General features: G+C 46.3%; 1 protein-coding gene across 1 annotated transcript in view; it reads right to left on the bottom strand.

Annotated features, from left to right (window-relative positions):
• LOC144122146 (small G protein signaling modulator 1-like) overlaps nt 1-18956 on the bottom strand; it is a 202067-nt gene that overhangs the window by 84794 nt on the left and 98317 nt on the right. Inside the window, 2 exon segments of the mRNA XM_077655710.1 lie at nt 5177-5321; nt 18192-18305. Of these exon segments, the coding sequence (XP_077511836.1) occupies nt 5177-5321; nt 18192-18305 (259 nt within the window).

Here is an 18956-nt window from a genome sequence, read left to right as displayed (position 1 = left end):
TAAATAAACAGTTAACAAGTTTACTAATAAAAAAATTCGTTGGAGGCACTTAGATATCTCTTAACTGCGGGAAGGCGAAAGCCGTTTGCGACTCATTGCACTGATTTGAATGTGCCGTGCTTGAATTCATTTCACGACAGAGGAGAAGAGCAGCTAGTGCCAGAGAGATCACGTGGCCTAAGATGTAATGGATGAACGCGAGTACGAGCCATTAAAGGCTATCGCCTTAATATCAGTTCACCAGCCTACTATTCAATCCATATTAGCTGTGCTCTGATGCACTACACTGCTGACAATGCTACGCTGAAAATATGGCTCTTCCAATTGAAAACCCCATTTTTAAAAATAGAACATCTTATGTGAAACATCCAGTATACACAGAGACAGCCCACAAACGGCGATGGTGGGGCCCTTCTGTTCAGCAGCAAGAACTATCCACTGATGAACACAGGTGTGGGCCAAATTAGCATATAACGCCACGTATAAGTTGATCTTTTCTTTTTTTTTTCCCCACACAAGTGACCATATGAAAGCAAAGGGGGGCAGGGGGGTAAGCTATGTGCAGATCCAACCTAATTTCGCCTCAGCCATGAGTAGTGTGCGCCTGCCTCATGCCGGAAGCTGGCCCCACCGAGGTGCACACAGCTCGAAGTGCCAAAAAAAAAAACTTGCTAAATTGTATGCAAACTAGTTATACAAGCAAAACTTCGTACTGCATGCTGCTGCAGCAGTTTGTACATGCCAGCAGTTGCCTTCAGTGCGTAGCACAAGAGGAAACTTATGATAACCTCCAGAGCATTTCTGGAGCATGCATCATGCCAGAATCCAAAACTGCAGGCTGTTAGCTGTGCTGTTTTCTGGAGTGTAGGAGGCATGGAAGATGTGCCGTTTTATCGCCTTTGATCTCCACTTGCCTCATGTAATTTCATCATCACATGTTTGTTACACTGTGATACAGTTAAATCTTGTTAATTCAGAAACCATGGTAATTTGGACTGCCAACATGGTCCTGACCAACACTCTTGTAAGTCTATGGTGTCAGATGCTCGTTAAATCGGATGCTGCTGGGCTCACACCCGGCCGGACACAGTGTGTGAGCCCACCCGATATGTGAAAATGGCTGAGCAGACATGAACTGAACAGAAAAAATTTGAGGTGCATAGGGCTTCCCACGGCGTCAAAAAAGTTGCTGTGAGGCAGGGCATTAACATAGTTTTTTTCAGCGGCATGCAAACTTTCAGGCCTTTGTTCACGTGCTGCATGTGGCAAAATCAGACTTTCTGTGTGTACGAAGAAGCATGAAAACTAATACATTACATGTGCGACATGTGTAGTGTACAAGATTCTGGCCGGCCAAAGAAAGTTGACTCCGAATATCACTCAACGCATACACCCCCCTCCTCACTGCGGCCGCCCCAGACCAACGTTATGTTGTTCCTTGCATACCTGATGGCAGGACGGCACATGCACAGATCCAAGCAATAAATGCGAAACAATTGGCCATGAGATCGGGCAGAGTCGCCACCTTACGGCACAGTGGCAAACCCTCCATAGTGTGGAGGCCCGCTCGTGTCATCTGCTAGCCAGCAGTGTTTACGTGCGCGTGTAAGGCAGACATTCCTTGTGACTGTTATTTGCTTCGAGGTTTCAGGGCACTCCTATTTAATTGTTTGCCTCTTACACTCCAATGAAGGCAATAATTGTTTATATCCAGTACATAATGCTCGGATGCGGGTTAATGACATCCTAGTCGAAATCAAGAGGAAGAAATGGGCTTGGGCAGGGCATGTAATGCGAAGGCAAAATAACCGCTTGTTCATACGGGTAACGGAGGGGATTCCAAGAGAAGGCAAGCATATCAGGGGACGGCAGAAGGTTAGGTGGGCGGATGAGATTAAGTTTACGGGGATACGGTGGCCGCAGCTGGCAAAGGACAGGGTTAATTGGAGAGACATGAGAGAGGCCTTTGCCCTGCAGTGGGCGCAGTAAGGCTGATGACGATGATGATGACGTCCTCTGCCAATGCATAGCCACTGTTCCGCACTTCCATCACTTAGCAGAGCGGTGCTTCTTACAGTTCGGGAAACTTGCATGGCTTGCCTGGGAAAGCGGGCATTTTACAGCTTGTGTTCCTCAATGCATCCTTTTGGTTGCACCATCGTCCGATGCACTTCTCGGCCACATAGAATTTCCTGCCCACCGCACGCTTGCCATGTTCGAGAGCAAACTCCCAGCCGTGTAGCTATTAAGGTGCTTGCCCATCATGCAAAAATTGCAATGCTCAGCGGCAGCACACGAAAGCCACAACTACGGTGAACTAACAAGCTTCCTCTTTGGTTACAGGCGCGAAAACAGACACAGCACAAGGCAGAAAGACGGGACGGAGCGCCACTCACAACTGATTTATTTGAAGGCAACACGGACAAACATATACCATCTTACACGCAAGGAATACTATCATCTTCAAAATTTGTATGACATCGAACGAGTAAAAAAGTTGTCCTCTGCCTTATACAAAGATTTGGACGCGTCGCTGATGCACATGCTTCCTTTCTTTGCAATGTAAAAAACTTCGATTATTTCTCTGGCTTTTGTGTCTTTGCTCTCTGATAGAATTTGCGCACCAGAAAAACATGGCTCACAAGAGCGTGACGAGCAGAACCTTATATGCTTAGGCATATTTTGGCCTTCTTTATCTTGCTCTATGTTTTTTTCATGTTCCCTGATTTGCTCGTTAACGCAGCGCCCAGTTTGCCCTATATAGGAGCAGCCGCACGAGAGGGGAATTTCGTAGACAACACCTTCGGCGCACTTCATGAACGATCGCCCATGTTTGGTGCCACACCCTCTCTCTTCGTTTCGTTCTCTTTCAATACGAGAGCAAAGGCTTCCGAGATTTTCTGGGGCTGAAAAAACAGGCGGCACACCATGCCTGCTCACGACCTTCTTCAAGTTGTGGGCTAGCTTGTGCACGTAGGGTACCACCACAGGTCACGCCACCTCTTCCACCACAACTCCCATGCCTTTGACAGCCACAAACAAGCTGGAGCTGGTGATATTGACGACAATATAGAGATATGGATAGCAGGAGTTCGCAGCAGAGGAAAAAGTTGACGGTGATGATGAGCCGCGGCCATCCATGGGCGGCACCTGGAAGCTCCTGCGCGCGCGCGCGGCCTCCGCGATCAAACACACCGTTGCTCGCACAGAATTTCTTACTACTACCTAGAGGGAAAGCTGGCGCCCTGTCTATGGGAGTTTCCATGCAGCTTCCTCAGGACCACTTTAGCCACCATGGACGCTCTAAGCATCATGAGCCAGTGAGCTACCGACTGCTGAACCACAACTTTTGGCCAAAAAATAATGCAAAAGTAAACGTTGTTCGATAATCAAGAATGCCCTAACATTCAGTATCCTGTCTATAAACTGCAACAAACGAGCAGAAAAGCATGTAAATGCAAAGTCTGCCCAAAATAAGAGACGGCTTGCTGTCCTATTTTGTGCTTAACCGGCGCACTTCTAAAAAAAATATGTTTTAATAAAAATGTTGTAGTTCAAACACTTCAAAAGGTTTTTACGGCATTTTGAAAAACAGAAAACATTTATTAGCATCGTGTGCTGTTGCGTTTTCGCTACTATGGCTTTTGCGCACTACGTTTGCACCAAAGTATGCGCGCGGGGCACGCCATGGATGGAAGGGGATATTTTAGTAATGTTCCTTTGTGTTCAGAAAAAATCCGACAGTCCCGCATCAAGAAGCTCACCATCCCATAATGCTTTGAATGTCCATAGTGGCTGAAGTGCAGTGCCGCCAGCTTTCCCTTTGGTGCATCGAAGGGGTGCTGTATGAGCGATTGGCATTCGGGTGACGGCGGGGATCATCGAGTGGTCGTGGCATCTGGTCTACCGGTTGCCGAGTCGTCTAGAGCTCTGTGTTGCATGGCAGTAGCAGAGAAGTGTCTTGCGGCGTTGGAGGAGCTTTGATTTTGCATCGTAGAGTAGCCGCACCTCCAGAGGCTACTGCATCTAATTTCCCCTACGGCGACTTTGGAATTGGTTTCGCTGCTCAGGAGAGCTGTATCGGTGAGGCGAGAAGAATCGGGAGAAGCGGCCTGGATCGGCCTGTGCAATGTAATCCGCGATCTCCCGTGGCCTCTGACCAGGCAGCAGACGGCGGGCATGAAAGGGTATCCTCGAAGACCCAGTTCCTTGTACGGGCAGCAGAGACAGATGTGCCAAGCTTCACCGCAATGGTAGCACAACGGCCGGCGGTCTGCGGTTTGCCAGACATCAGTCCGTCGAAGACCTGCGTGCTGCATGACGTTTGGCCTAGAAGGTGAAACATGAACAGCTGGTGGGGGTGGCTCGTAGCGTGGGCTTGGCGGTGGCAAGTAACGGCTTGCGAAGGCGGCATAACTTAGGGTCTGGGGAGGCGGAATGGCTGGGACGAGTGGCGAGACACCCAGTGCCTGCTGTACTTCTTCACGTATGACATCAGAAAACGTGGCAACCTGTGGCTGCGCAGCGGTCGGCAGGTACTTCGCTACCTCTTCCCAAAATGTGAGAAACTCACAAAACCGGGGAAAATCACAATGACAGTTCCATGTTTTCGTACAATACACACGTCATTTACATAGCATTTGCCGATTTTATGCACGTTTTTATGGGCAGAAAACCCATCGTAAGCATGGAAGCAAACTGCCGCACGTACATGTCAGTGGGTGCCACCGGCTGCTGACCCACACTAGTGAAGTAATGGTGCCGCCACCTATAGGCCGATCTCGCGGTAAATATAGTCTCAAAGTCCGCAGTTAGAGGTAAATAGAGATACAAAACGATCGCACCGAAAATGGAGCTTCTAAAGCTAGAAAACTTCGCAAAATGAAATACAGGTGCTGCCATCAACGGCCAATTTCACAAGTAAACTCAGTGTGTTGAAACTGAATTTCGGGCTCAGATCCCACAGGCCATGCTACAGCGCCATCCACTTCATAAGGATGGCAACCAGTCCCTCTCAGTGTAGACATTAGGAGTTTGAATGAAGTTGCAGGAGAGTTCTTGAATTCAAATCTCTCAGCCATAAATGGGTTTAACGTTAAACTACTCAGAGAGACAAGAAATTAAGCAACAACTGCCTCGAGTTGTCCCTTTAATTGTGGTTGCACATATCACTTACCCTTGCTGCCCTCTAGTCAGTTCCTCCTCGGGCGGGGGTGACTCACTAGAGCGCGAGGAGGATGAGCGTGCCTCGAGCAGGCGGCTCGTCCGGGGGGTGGTTCCTCCACTGGCCACAGCACTGCCGCCCCCTTCCAGCAGGTCCTCTGCACCAAATTCACCACCTCTCCCAGTTAGCTCTGCCACCCCACCCTAACTAAGCACATTTTCAAACCTCATCTCCCCTCTTCTTCATGTTTCATCTCCCACTATTTTCTCCAGTTAAATTCCTTTCTTCCTATCAACGTTGTATCTAATGAGCACCCAGGGGTGGGGAAATGAGGGACCCGCTACAATACACATGTCAAAGAACCAAGAAGAATTGGAAAGGCTCCTCAACGGGAGCAGTGTGGGTTGCTCCGGACTTCTTTCGTATGGTCCAGGGCCCCCGCAGAGACAGCCACCCCACAGGCTCGTTCTAGTTGGACAAGGCTGCCTCTCTGCTGCTCTGCACTGCTGGGCAACGTTGGCAGGCCCACATGGTATGGAATAACACAGACATATCCCTGCAATGCGAGACATCTGTCCTCATAAGCAGTGGGCTGAATTTGCTGAGTATTGATAGGCACCAACGTTATAGCAACAGCGTGGGCGTGTGAACAGCATCGTGGCACGGTTGCTTGCCAGCATGCGTTTGTTCATGCAGAGAGCGAGATATCTTGAAATCTACATGGTATCTACCGCTCCAACTGACACCGCTTGGATTGCACTTGCACCTTATGGCCGTTATGCTGACTTCACTGGATATGACCCGTCCTGGCAACCCTCTTGGACCGTCGCTCCTTCGCAGAAGTTCAGCTCATCACCTACGGCACCACCATTTCCTCTAGATATAAACAGACACCAACGGCCCACGCCTTCTAGTGGGCATGTGAACAGCATCATGGCACAGTTGCTTGACAGCATGCGTTCCCACACCCACAAGAGCTATTAGGTTTGATTGTGCAGTCATTTTCATTTGATGTGTGTCTCTAAAGTTACTCGAGCTACTTTATCCGCATCTAATGTTTTAGATCTTGTTCTACCTAACGTGCCTGATCTTATCCCTTCGATTTTTTACCTACCTTGTCTCAGTGCTCAATCTTTGCTGCATTTTGATGTACAAATTCCTGCGCGTAACCGCGTCAGTCAGGCTAAACACATTAGAGATTTTGAACGGGCTGACTTTACCGCTATTAACTGCGAGCTAGCTCGTTTTTTGGAAGATTACTTACCAGGCTTTTCACAGCATTCTCTTTAGACTGACTGGGAGTTTAACGATATCGTCGTACATCTCATTAACGCTTTTGTGCCATTAAGATCTTTGAAGTGTGACAGGGGATCACCTCGGTTTAATAATCTTCTAAAAAGACTCTCCAATAAAAAGAAACGCTTGTTCCGCTCTGCAAACTTGTTGAATTCTAAACAACGATGGAAGGCCTACTTTTCCGCGGCCGCAGAGTACAGAGCTGCGCTAAAAAATGCAAAGGACACGTTTTTTAATCACACTCTGCCTGCTATGCTGGTCAATAATCCTAAACAATTCTGAAATGTACTACTACTACTACAATACTACAATACAGTACTACAATACTACTTACTTCTTGACGGTGTTGCCTTTCCTCCAAACGAATGTGCTTCTGTTCTAAACAATATATTTTCTGCGGTGTTTTCTAGTAATGTTTCTCTTGTTCATCGCATCTGCCTTGTTTTTGATGCTCTTCCTATGGATCCAGTTATATTCGACGCATCAGGGATCCAGTGCATCACAGAAAATCTGAAGGTTTCCTCTTCCTGCAGTGTTGACAACATTAATTCAAAGTTTTTAATTAATACAAAGTATTATTGTTCCATAATTCTTACTAAAATGTTTGAACAGTCTCTGGGAACAGGCTGTATTCCCAATGATTGGAAAATTGGTAAGGTGATTCCACTGCATAAGTCCGGAAATAAAAATTCTTCTGATAACTTTCGACCTATATCGCTCACTAGTATTCCATGCAAGATCATGGAACACGTCATATACTCTCATCTTATCTATTTTTAGAATCTAACTCTTTTTTCAGCATTGCCCAGCATGGTTTCCGTAAGTCTTTTTCATGCAGGGCTCAGCTAATATGTTTCACAAATTACCTTCACTTCACTGCATCCTTGACCACGGGTCTCAGCAGACTGCATATTTTTGAACTTTTCGAAAGCGTTTGACACGGTTTCTCATGGGCTTCTCTTTCTTAAATTAAGCAATCTTAGTATAGACCCTAGTGTCCTAGCATGGCTACAATGCTTTCTTTCTAACTGTTCACAATCTGTAACAGCAAGCAATATAAACTCACGTTCTTTGCCTGTCCGTTCCGGTGTGCCTCAGACGTCTGTTCTTGGGCCCCTCCTCCTTCTCATCTAGATAAATGACTTACCGGCTAACCTTTTTTATTCAGTTATTCTTTTTGCCGATGACTGTGTTATTTACCGTGAAATTAAAGATGATAATGATGTCTCTTGACGTCAATCTGACATTAACAAGGATTTTGACTAGTGTTATATTTAGAACATGCAACTAAACATTAATAAGTGTAAGCATATGCGCATTTCTCGTCTCTCTAATGCCGCTTCTACTCATCACATTCACAGCATGCCTCTCGAAACCGTGTCGTCTTATAAATACTTTGGTGTTTACGTTTCTTGTAACGTTGAATACATAATAACGCTGATCATATGCTTGGGTATCTTCACAGAAATTTCTCACGTTCATCTAGTTCAATAAAATTTTTACTTTATAAAACATTGGTACAGTCCAAGTTAGAATATGCTGCATCTGTCTGGAGCCCTCGCAACGATCCACTCAGTTCAGATGTGGAAGCTGTGCAGAACCGCATTTGCCGTTTTATTCTTTCTAACTATCACCAAACAAGCAGTGTAACCACCATGAAATCAAGTTTGTCCCTATCACTTCTTTCCCACCGCAGATCAATAGCCTCATTGTGTCTTTTCCTTAAAATTTACCACAACAGCTTTCTCAAAGAAAAGTTGCTGCCAATACCATGTTACATATCAGCACGCATTGATCCCCGTCGTAAAGTTGGAATCCCATCTTGTCACACAAAATGTTTCACGACTCATTCATACTCCAAACTTTTGTCAGCTAGAATCACCTTCCCCACGACATCGCAGATATTACTGATACTATTACATTTCAAAGAGTCGTTACTGGTTCTCTCTGAGTATGTTTTTGTTTATTACTGTATAAAGTTTGCCTTTCACTGTTTACACATTGCTTTAATGTATTCCCACTGCATTCGTAATGTCAGTGCTTTCCTGTGTTTGCACTTATTATGTATTCCTGGTTTATTTTTGTTTTCTCTCCTCCTTGTTGTTGCTGTTTATGCTGAATTTTTTATGTATCCCCACTCTTCTCTATAATGCCTTTGGGCCCTGAAGGCACAATAAATTATTAAACAGTTATAATGGAATACTGAATGTAGCAAAGAACAGCTAACAAGGTGGATTGCTGGACAAGTTTGTACATTATTATTAAATAAACTGCTGCAGAGAGGGAACAATGAGAACGAAGGAAAGCACAGACAACAGTCCTTGTCTTCGTCCTTCAGCAGTCTGCTGCAGTTCATTTACGTATTATTAAGTAGTAGCTGCATCTAAACCTGGCTATGCCGAACCTCCGTGTAGCGAATTCCTTGACATTACTAAGTTTCTCAATTCCCCAACACTGCACCCATTGAAGCGCGTGTATTTGAGACCTCCACGTAATGAAGGTCTTGCAGCGGTTGACCTTCATATAACGAACTCGCTACATCGACTATCTGTTAGCTTGTGCCGAGTCATGATATTTGGCAAAAACGTTTCAGGACGATAAAGCACAAATTGATATGAGAGGAACGGCTACGATCACAACGAGCAACTGCAGTTGACACAACGCGCTGTGCTCCAGCGCTGTCGGTGCATCTGCACTACTTTTGCTTTTGGAACAGCATACCACGTGGCACTACAGCAGTTCAAGCTCAAAAGAAGCAAAACATATAGGGCATAGCAAAATAAGAACAGCACGAGCAGTGTGCGCCCATCGCCGTCGCATGGTTGCTCGCGTAATTCCGGTGCCGATAGCTCTCGTGCATCGGGGACAGCGGAGAGCGCCGGCGACACAAGGCAAAGAGTCCGCTAACAACGGTGGGCAGACCCAGAAGGAACATGCGGGAAGAAGCATGCATGGAAGCATGTGCCTTTAGCTTGGCCGTGGTGCCTCCCCCACAATCCCGTAGCGTCGTTGCTTGGTGGCGGCTCCACCCAACATGGTCTCAAAACAAACGTTTCTCCACATCTATGACTTCGAGCGACGAAGTTTTCTGTAAAAATTTCCAACGTGATTTTACCTACATTTATTTCTTATTTTCATTCTAATTTTCAGTCCTTTCGAGTTTTCTTGCTAAAACTGCATTGAACAAAAACTTGAGTGTAACGAAAAATCCCGGACTTTTTTCAGTTTCTTTATATCCAGGTTTAACTGTGTTCCCCTTGGAAGCCTCTATAGTAGGTGCCTATGCACCTGACCATATTTACAAAGTCCAAATTTCCTACAAAAGGATGTAATGAACCTCAAACAAACCCTGCTAGCCATTTCACACCGTGTATATCAATTTGTTAACGGCACTCAACACTTGCATGTGCGGAAAACTTTTCCCACTCCTGTTGAGACCCGCATACAGCATTTGTCTGCAGAATTCACTACCTCCAGCATGACAATGTTCTGACACCAGTGCACCAATCTCCGCCTAAACTCGGATATATGACCAGCTGAACGATGCTGGGCTGCACTATGGCAGAGCCCCACAGAGTTGCTCAACTACACGGAGTTAAGTATCATCTGCAGAGAGAGACTGTATACAGAGTTTGGCCTGAATAGAGCTGCCAAAGGCAGTACAGTTGCATGTTCTCCTGACTGGACCTGAGCTGTGCTTCTCAGGTACCACATGCAGTTTAGTTTCATTTGTCACGGCACACTTGCGTGGTCTGACCAGCTGGCAATGTGTTTGGTGTGCTTCATAATATTGACGTCCAGATGGTTTCCCAAGGCCAAGATCAGTGATACCAGTGGAGAACAGAAGGGCCAGACTATTTCCGTTGGCTTGTGCACAGCCACGATCAAAGCAGTTGCACCGTCAGCCAAGAAGTGTCAGCGCAGGACTCCAAGCACCCTGTCCACAGTGCTTGGTAACAAAACAGCAGACAGACATTAACGCCACTGTCTGTAGTGCAAAAGGAACAAGAAAGAACCCAAGGCCTTCAAAGCAGCCGAGAGAGCCGTTACCAAATGGTTCTTCTGTAGCCTTCAGTCTGCCGCACTCATTCTCCACTATGCACGTTTGCTGTGAGGTGAAGTGTTATGGCCGGCATGCTCCTGATGATGCCAACCACAACTTTTGACACAATTGCCACTGAGCACCCTCTTTTACCACGGCCAAGAAAAATTAGGATAAATATTATGAAAAATGACAAAGGGCACTTGCGGGTTATGCAAAAGCATTGCAATTCTATTCCAATTCTATTCTAATTCTATTCCATTTCTTTGTAGTTGGTGCAGTTACAAGCACTAGTACTATCACTGATTAACATAATTTCTTGCCTTTGATGATGTCATATCCTTTCGACTAGGCAAGTGTGAATAGCGAATCTTTAGTTAAAAGCAAGTATTAAGTGAATAGTTATTATGGTGGGAAAGTTTTGAAGTGAAGCGAATATTTGTGAATCGAGGGGAATAGTTAGAGACTCATAATGCAGTAGTAAAAAAAGAAAAAAAAAGAGGCAATTCATCACAGCTCAATAGCATACACCATAAGGCGTGGTTGAAAAATTCAGCAATGCAAACAAATGAAACAAAAAAGTGAGACAAATGAAAATAAATGTTTTCAATATGCGTTAGGTAATGCTCAAACAGCAGCAAGCCAAAGTGCACTAATCATCATAGTCTCTAGCCCTTAACACGCAATTCTTTGCATGCTGCTGATTGTGAACAGAAAAGTTGCTGACAGATTTTTCAGACGAGGGTATTTGATGCAGCAATTTCTCCAACCTTTCTCGTAGCATGCAGTCAAGTGAATGCACTGCGCACGCCTGATGTCGTGTTCGTACCACTGCCGGACGATGCTATGGCCCGAGCCATCCGTTCCACAAAAGTAGAAAGATATCGGCATAGTGCACATGGCAGATGTGGCATGCAGCACGCCACCATATATACCAATCAGAGGATGCTGTACCCACGATTTCTGTGATCGGCCCTTGTGCAGACCAACCATGCACAGTAAAGCCTCATTGATATGTTCCCGGTTCATACAATTTCCCAGTTCGTGCGATCAAAATCATGGGCATTAAAAATGTCCCGTAAACTTCCACTATATTTCTCCTGGTTAACAAGTCCCGGATAACAGGATTTCCCGCCTACTACGTTTCACAAATTTGGTTGCATAATACGTTTATGAACCAACCGCACATGTGCAAACATAAAAATTAGGAGGACACTTTGGAAATTCTAAAGTGTGTTCGACAAAAGCCTGTGGCCATTCATTCGTTCATTGATCTTCCGCCGTTTGGTGTTGGAGGAATCCGCATTCCTGTGCTTGTCCGAACCACTTGGTGCGGAATCACTGGGCCGCTTGGGAGCCATCCGACTCACTCACTCAACTGCAACGACATGTCTGGCAAAGGAGCGCCGTCGTAGCGCGCACTTGCTACGCCTGCCGGTGCAGGTGATGTCACTGTTGCTATGCACAGCTGCGCATGCGCTTCAGCGCCGCCACCTGTGGCAGAGGGGCGAGGAGGGTGTGCGCCGGCACGGGGGAAGGTCACAGCTGGCACTGTTCCAGGCTTTGGATGTAACAGACAGACAGGGTCTCGAACAGGAGTATGAGCCATTAAAGGCTTTCGCCTTCAAAGTTGGTCGGATGTGACGGCACGCGATGTGGAGAGGTGTAACGCAGCAGTCACCTGTCATGGTAGCTTCTCTGCAATGCCTAGACGCAAGGAGGAGGAGCAGCACCACCACCACCACCAAAAAAAATAAAAACTGCATGCTAGCATTCGAGGCAGCTGTTTCTGCGGGGACGCGATAAGAAGAGGTGAAACGCTGAAGGTTTTTTCGTGATGCATAAGAGCAAAGGGGCAAAACATCTACGAACTACAGTGATGTGCTTACGTACGAGCAGGCTGGGTCTCTGGAGCGCAGCTTAAAAAGCAGAAACACTGCAATAATCAGCCGCCGTGGTGGGTTCCCTGCCATACATCCGAAATGACGAGGAAGAGAATTTGGTTACTTTCATCATTGCCGTCAACGGACCGGATGTGAGACAAAGTTCGTTCCGCGCGTAGAAGTGAAATTGTTAATAATAAATGTTTTTGTACCTCTTCATAGCAACATTTCTCAAAATTAGGTGGTTTGGATCATATGTCTTTCCAAATACGCTTTTTCCCGCAATTTTTTAAAAACGTATTAACGAGGTTCTACTGTAACTTCACATGTTGCGCTGCTCTGGACAAAGGCACGAGATGTGAGCACGCCCTCCTGCACCGCCAGATGCGCCCCTGCATAAAGATGCTGGGTGCACCTATCCTGCAGGTTGGAATGGAACTCCTTCTGAGGCAAGTACTTATGTGTAAACACGCGAAAAGGCAGAAGAAAAGCCCAAGGGAGGTGTACCTACACCAAGATCATAAGCACAAGAAAATGGTGGTGCTCTTTGAAGTGAAGACTGATCACAATGCTCCGAGGTGCCGGCCGTCTCATTGGAGTTCCTAAAATAAGCTACATTTCACCTCATCCATTTTCAACTGTCGAAGGGTGTAAACAGTAAGATATCACCAGTTTCGAAGTTGGCTTCCAGCGACCTTGCAAAAGAGTCAAAGCATACACAAGACTATCGACTGCTGCATCCAGCCGCTTATCTTACTGAATTCTTGAACTCCGAAATGCTTACAGAATACTAGCAGTTTTCGAATACATTCGAGCCCACTTATAACGAGCCTGACAGTTGTGCGGATTGCATTCGTTGTATTCGAGATTCGTTCTAAGTGGACTTTGCATGTTACAGTCAAAAATACAAGTCACACAGTGTAAACCTGTTATGCGTGTGCGTTTATCAAGCTAGTCCTTATTGTAGTGCTCCCCTGAGCAGTTACATGCCCCTCACCGACAGCGCTGCTAACCACAAGTTGCTTTATGGATGCATCATATATAAGTAACCACGGTGGAAATCTCGACGGCAGCCAGTGATGGGTAGGCCTCTTCATCATCATGAGCAGATTCATGGTGTTCGTACTTTGCGAGCTATTATTTTCGTCAGTGTATGTCTGTGCAATATCGGCGTCCTCACACGCACGTACAAAGTCATCCCAGATGACACAGGTTGGACAAGCTGCTCACTGAAGACACGTTGCCATACATAAGTATGCACTCCATAACGTTCATTATGATAACGTGGGTGTTCGACAGCGTCCTCCATCGTTCGTTGGATAACAAATTCTGCGTTATGGAAGCAACTGCTGATGCACGCCGCAGTCAGTTCTATCCACATAAACTTATTCCATGGCAGCGAACAGAGTCACCCGAACTGAGACAGTGGCACCTTGTCAGTCAATATGCACTGTATGCACTGGTGATGGGGCACCGGTAGAATACCCTGGAGCACATGAATTATGCCGATGTCAAGTGGCAGGTCAGGGTCGTAGCGTTCATTGGCAAAAAGCGTGGTTGCCACAATCAGAAAAGGCAACACATGGTGCTCCGCACAGTTGTCGAGCATGAGCAGGATCTTCTAAATTTTTTTCAAACCACTCGGCAAACAAGTCGCAAATTTATGCCTACTGCCACGCTCGTCATACAAAATGTCACACATCGTTCAGACCTTTGTGTCGTGCGCACAAACAAGCCCCTTCCAAAGCACTGCACCTTGCTAGTCTCCGCGAGGACACACGGCGGCCACTGGTCACTGTCTTCCATGCTCGGCCATTGAACGATGGTAACTTGAAGCTTATTGCATGTTTCATCAACTTCTTTCAAGACATGCATTCTCGACGGCCAAATATAACAAAAAGCTTCGTCGGCATGCTACATACATCCTATAATTTATCTTTTGCTAGGCTTTTTGAGGGGTTAATTGCGTTCTTTCTTTAGACAGGGGTGGAGGTGGCTTGGAGGTGCACGCGTCGCTCTTGACTCCCGAGAGAAATCCAGGGCCGAGTTTACAGAGCCTCCTCGTTCGCTGTAAGAAAGTTGTGCAGCCACACTTGTTCTATGTATCTGAGATGAAATGCCATTGCCCTAATACATATTTTGATGGTACACCCGCCTTTGTTCGTAATAAGCGAGCGCTTGTTATAACTGCGGCCATCATAATTGGGCTCGACTGTATTGCTATTCGCTTCGAAGCCCGAATCAAATACCGCATTATTCACTGCAATATTTGAAAACCTCCCCTAAAACCTCCCCTAGTTTCAACCAATTACGAGTTTTGTTATGCCGCCACTTTTTGGGAGGTGCCGTGTTTTCGTGTTGATGAGCCATCTAATGCTTTCGCATTAATAGTTCTCATCCTGTCCTCTGCAACACTATTCCTCTAAAACACAATTTCTAGGCATTGAAGCTGACACAGACAATGGGAAAAACATGCTCACATTGGCGAGGCTGACATAAATACTCGCTTGTTTGTACCTATATGCGGCTGCATTACAGGCTCTCAGTGCATGTGCAGAAGACTCTCTTAACACCGATCAGTGAAAGACTAAATGCCAGCTACGTTGCACTTGTTAAACACGGCGACAGAAGCCGACTGGAATATGATGGGTGCAGCCAAGGTTGCCTACAGCCATAACAAAGCAGCAGCTATAATAGAGTAAAGTCTCGTTGATATGTTCCCTGTTCATACGCTTAAAATCATCACTGCAATAAAAATGATCTATAGAGTTACACTGCTTTTCTTCAAGAGACTGTGTTCCCAGACAGCAAAATTTATCGGCTACAATGTTAAAATTTCGCTTAATTCTGGCCGTATCACACGCTTAGCCACCAAATGCAAGCATGCAAACATTAGAATAGGCTGAACCGCGGGCATGAGACATGAAGGGCTGGAATGCAGTAGCAGTCTCCTGCCATGGTGGCTTTTCTGCACTGCCTAGATGCAAAGAAGTGAACCACCAAAAACAAAAAATTGATGGCAGTTTAGCATTGCTAAGCACGACATATATAGTGAAAGCAGGTTTTTTATATCTAGACACCACGGCCATCTGTTGTTGCTGCACATGGCCAGGCGTGCTATCCATCTTGGAGTTGTTCCAGGCTTGTCACGCTTGTTTTAAAATCTCAACCATGTTAGTCGCCTCCTATAAATCGTCACTGCCAATTTATCCAAAGAACACCAGTGGGCTAATGCTCAAGTGCCACGTTTCTGCAACAATGTTGTCAATACCAACGCATTTTGCTCCAGTGACGCATCTGTGCCAATGCATGCAGCGCACATCTCTCTGTCACTACTGTCACGCAGTTCAAAGAGAGACTAAGGTGTCCACTGACCCAGGGAGCTAGTATGCGTGTTTCCTTTCGTGATTGTCTCAGCGGCTTCATGTACACCTGTTGATTTCGTGGGGTAGGAGGTTAATAGCGCTTTTTAAAGCAAAAGCTTTACTGGCCCAGTCAAGTCAAGATCATCAGTGCCGCAATCAAACTTTCAAGTGGAGGAGCGGTGGAGGTGCATCAGTCACGTGACATTCCAAGTCACTCGCTGCCGCCGTGCCGACCGCTGCACCGACCCCTGCCTTGCCAGCTGTAGCCACGTGACTAACCATGTGACTCGCCGTTTGCTGGAAAAAGGGCCCGGCGCCGCTCTCGCAATGCAATCCTCCCTATGGACGAAGTGAGTCACCCAGAGCAGTCTATGTCCCCGGGACGATTTCGCTAAACCACGCTTAGCCGAGCTCTAAGCTTTTTTTTTTTTTTATTCGAAAATGAAACTGAGCACAATTCAATATGTACAATAATAACTGGACCCATAGCCAGGGGCTAGTTTTGGGTCCAACACAATACAATACAACATATTTGCAGCACGCGGAAACGAACATTTCTATTCCTAAAATGAAAATTAGAACGTTATAAGATTTGCGGAGAAAAAATACAGGAATACAAACAAAACGCTCACAAAAAACATATTTCTCTTCGAAACAAAAAGTAAAGAGCTTAGCTGAGCGTAGAGCGTAAGCACTTCTGGCTGCACTCCCTGGGATTCAGGGGTCCCTTTGAGTGAAGTACGGCCAAGTGAAACCAAGGAAGAATGCCAGCGCCACCAACAACAGAGAACAGAAGCATGTGAGATGCACTGTAGAAAAGTAGGCAGTGGCGTCCACCTGTAGGAGCCAGTTATGTGCCTTTCCCTTTCTTAAAACCAGCAATAGGTTTAGACTCTTGATTTTGAGGAACGGAAAGGCACACAACTGGTTCCCTGGGTCAGTGGACACTCGTCATGCTTTGAGGTATATGGTGGTGGTGTCCACTTGCAAAAAAAAAAAAGAGTGCTTTCCCACAATATTTCATGTTTAGCAATGCTAAATTGCCAGGAATTTTTTTGGGGCATGAAAACTACATGCAATACGTTTTTTTCCCAGAATCATGTTTTTTCCCCATATTCTTTTAAAAATGTATCACCGAGGTTTTACTGAATTTCTTTATAACGACTCAACTGTACTACAGTAGCCGACCAATTTTTCAAACTCCAATAATTCGGACTTGTGCGATATTTCGGACTTCACTGAGGAACCGGAACGTGCACACTTTCACAACCGATATTTCGGACTTTGTGGAGTACAAAAGTTAGATTTTTCGAAATAATTGGATGGCAGCTATACTGTGGAGAGCGTTTTTCAACCAAAAATTCATTTTTTCGGCTTCATAAAGACGCGAGCCTGCATAGCTGTCACAACCAACCGGTTCCCCGCTGCTGTGAAAGGTGCCATCTTGGACTTAAAGACAGCCAATTGGACAGGCAGGCTTAGATAGGCTTGGCTATTTGTACTTCATGGCTGCCACCTGAGGTAATGGCATGCTCTTTGCTGCCATCGAACGAAAACTGTTAGTATTTTTTTTTAGGAAAGGAAATGGCACAGTATCTGTTTCACATTTCTGTGGACGCCTAACCAGCACAGTAGGGGAAGGGATAAAGGAGGAATTGAAAGAAGAAAGGAAGAAAGAGGTGCCTTACTGAAAAGCTTCTGAACAATTTCGACCACCTGGGGATCTTTAACATGCACTGACATCGCACAACACACGTGAGCCTTTTACATTATGCCTCCATTGAAATGTGGCCACCGTGGCTGGATTCGAACCCGGGAACTCCCGCTCAGTAGCGAAGCACCCTAACCACTTAGCGGGTTCGACTGCGTTGAAAATGGGGCAGCTGCAGCGCCCCATCCCGCGATGCAGGGGAGGTGAGGAGGGGGAAGGAAGCTCATGCCTTTTATTGGATTGCGGCCTCCGTCGTTGCCCTTGGAGAATGCTGTTCTTGCTTCTCATGGCGAGTGCATTAGTTCACGGCATGACCTGCAGCCACGTCACACTGTCTGGTGTCATGACACGTACAGCGACTCTATCATGACGCAAGGTGGTGCAGACATGATGAAAGCATGAAAGCATGCTCAGATAGTCTAATATTGCTGCTTGCAAGCGGAACACGAGGAGTAGCAAAGCTCATAATTTTTAAAACTGGTTTTTCGCAGGAAGATTATTTTTTTTTTAAGTTCACAGATTTTTCGGACTATTCAAATGTTCGGACCATTTTCCGGGTTCGGCAGAGTCCAAAAAATCAGTCGGCAATTGTATTAATCCACTAAAACACACACACACACACACTCATAAACTTATAAAACCAGCTGGCAGAGAGCATAGGGCATGTATTAGCCATCCCTGGTGATGAATGCCAGTGCCAGGCCCCGGTTGTTCTGCTCTCAGGCCTTACCCAGTGAGTGTGGCCGCAGGGAGGCCATGACCCGGAAGACGAAGTCCGTGCTTCCCTCCTCTTCCTCCTCCCCCTGCGTGGCCCTGCGGCGGCGCAGCCGTGGAAATACCTTGCCTGCACAGAAGAGCCGCATGCAACCTTCAGCTGCACATTACCACACACTCGCATCTGAATGCTCACAAACACAACTGACCGCTGCCTAGCACTCATGTCAGCTGCACTTCTAGCTGCCAACAAGTGTTGTCACTCAGCAATCATTTGCGTTGTCTTTGTCTCCCTGCGAGTCAAGATGCCGATGCTAGAATAACTCTACACTTCAGTGAGCAGCCCTGTGCCGTGGGTGCATGATGTCAGTGCACTTGAAGCACAGCTTCATTCCCCGAAGTTGACAGGGGCTGCCAAAGCTTCCGTCAATCAAGAAACGTCCTCAGCAAAGAACAACGTGGTTTCCTAATACACAGGTCAGTTTGCTGTGCCCTGTGCAGTGACAGCTTCCTCCCCAAGATCAAGTCTCAGGAGACCAAAGTCCCCATCATCTTTTGACACTCCTAGAAACAGACTTTGCGACTGCCTGGAGTTTTTACCTGGTGATACTTTGTCAAGTTAGGTAGCAAACCACTGCCCAGAGCCTAGAAACGGCCCTGTAAAACTACTGATTTGACCAAGCTTCATGACGAGAATTATGAGCTTGCCATGTTTAAGGCAAGGGATCCACATTTGCACAACCACTGCCCATTTTTTACAATGTTTGCGTGATCACTGCAG

Source organism: Amblyomma americanum, chromosome 2 (assembly GCF_052857255.1).
Source record: "Amblyomma americanum isolate KBUSLIRL-KWMA chromosome 2, ASM5285725v1, whole genome shotgun sequence".
NCBI lineage: Eukaryota > Metazoa > Arthropoda > Arachnida > Ixodida > Ixodidae > Amblyomma > Amblyomma americanum.
The sequence above is the reverse complement of the archived record's forward strand: the minus strand, read 5'-3'. Positions and strand labels throughout refer to the sequence as shown.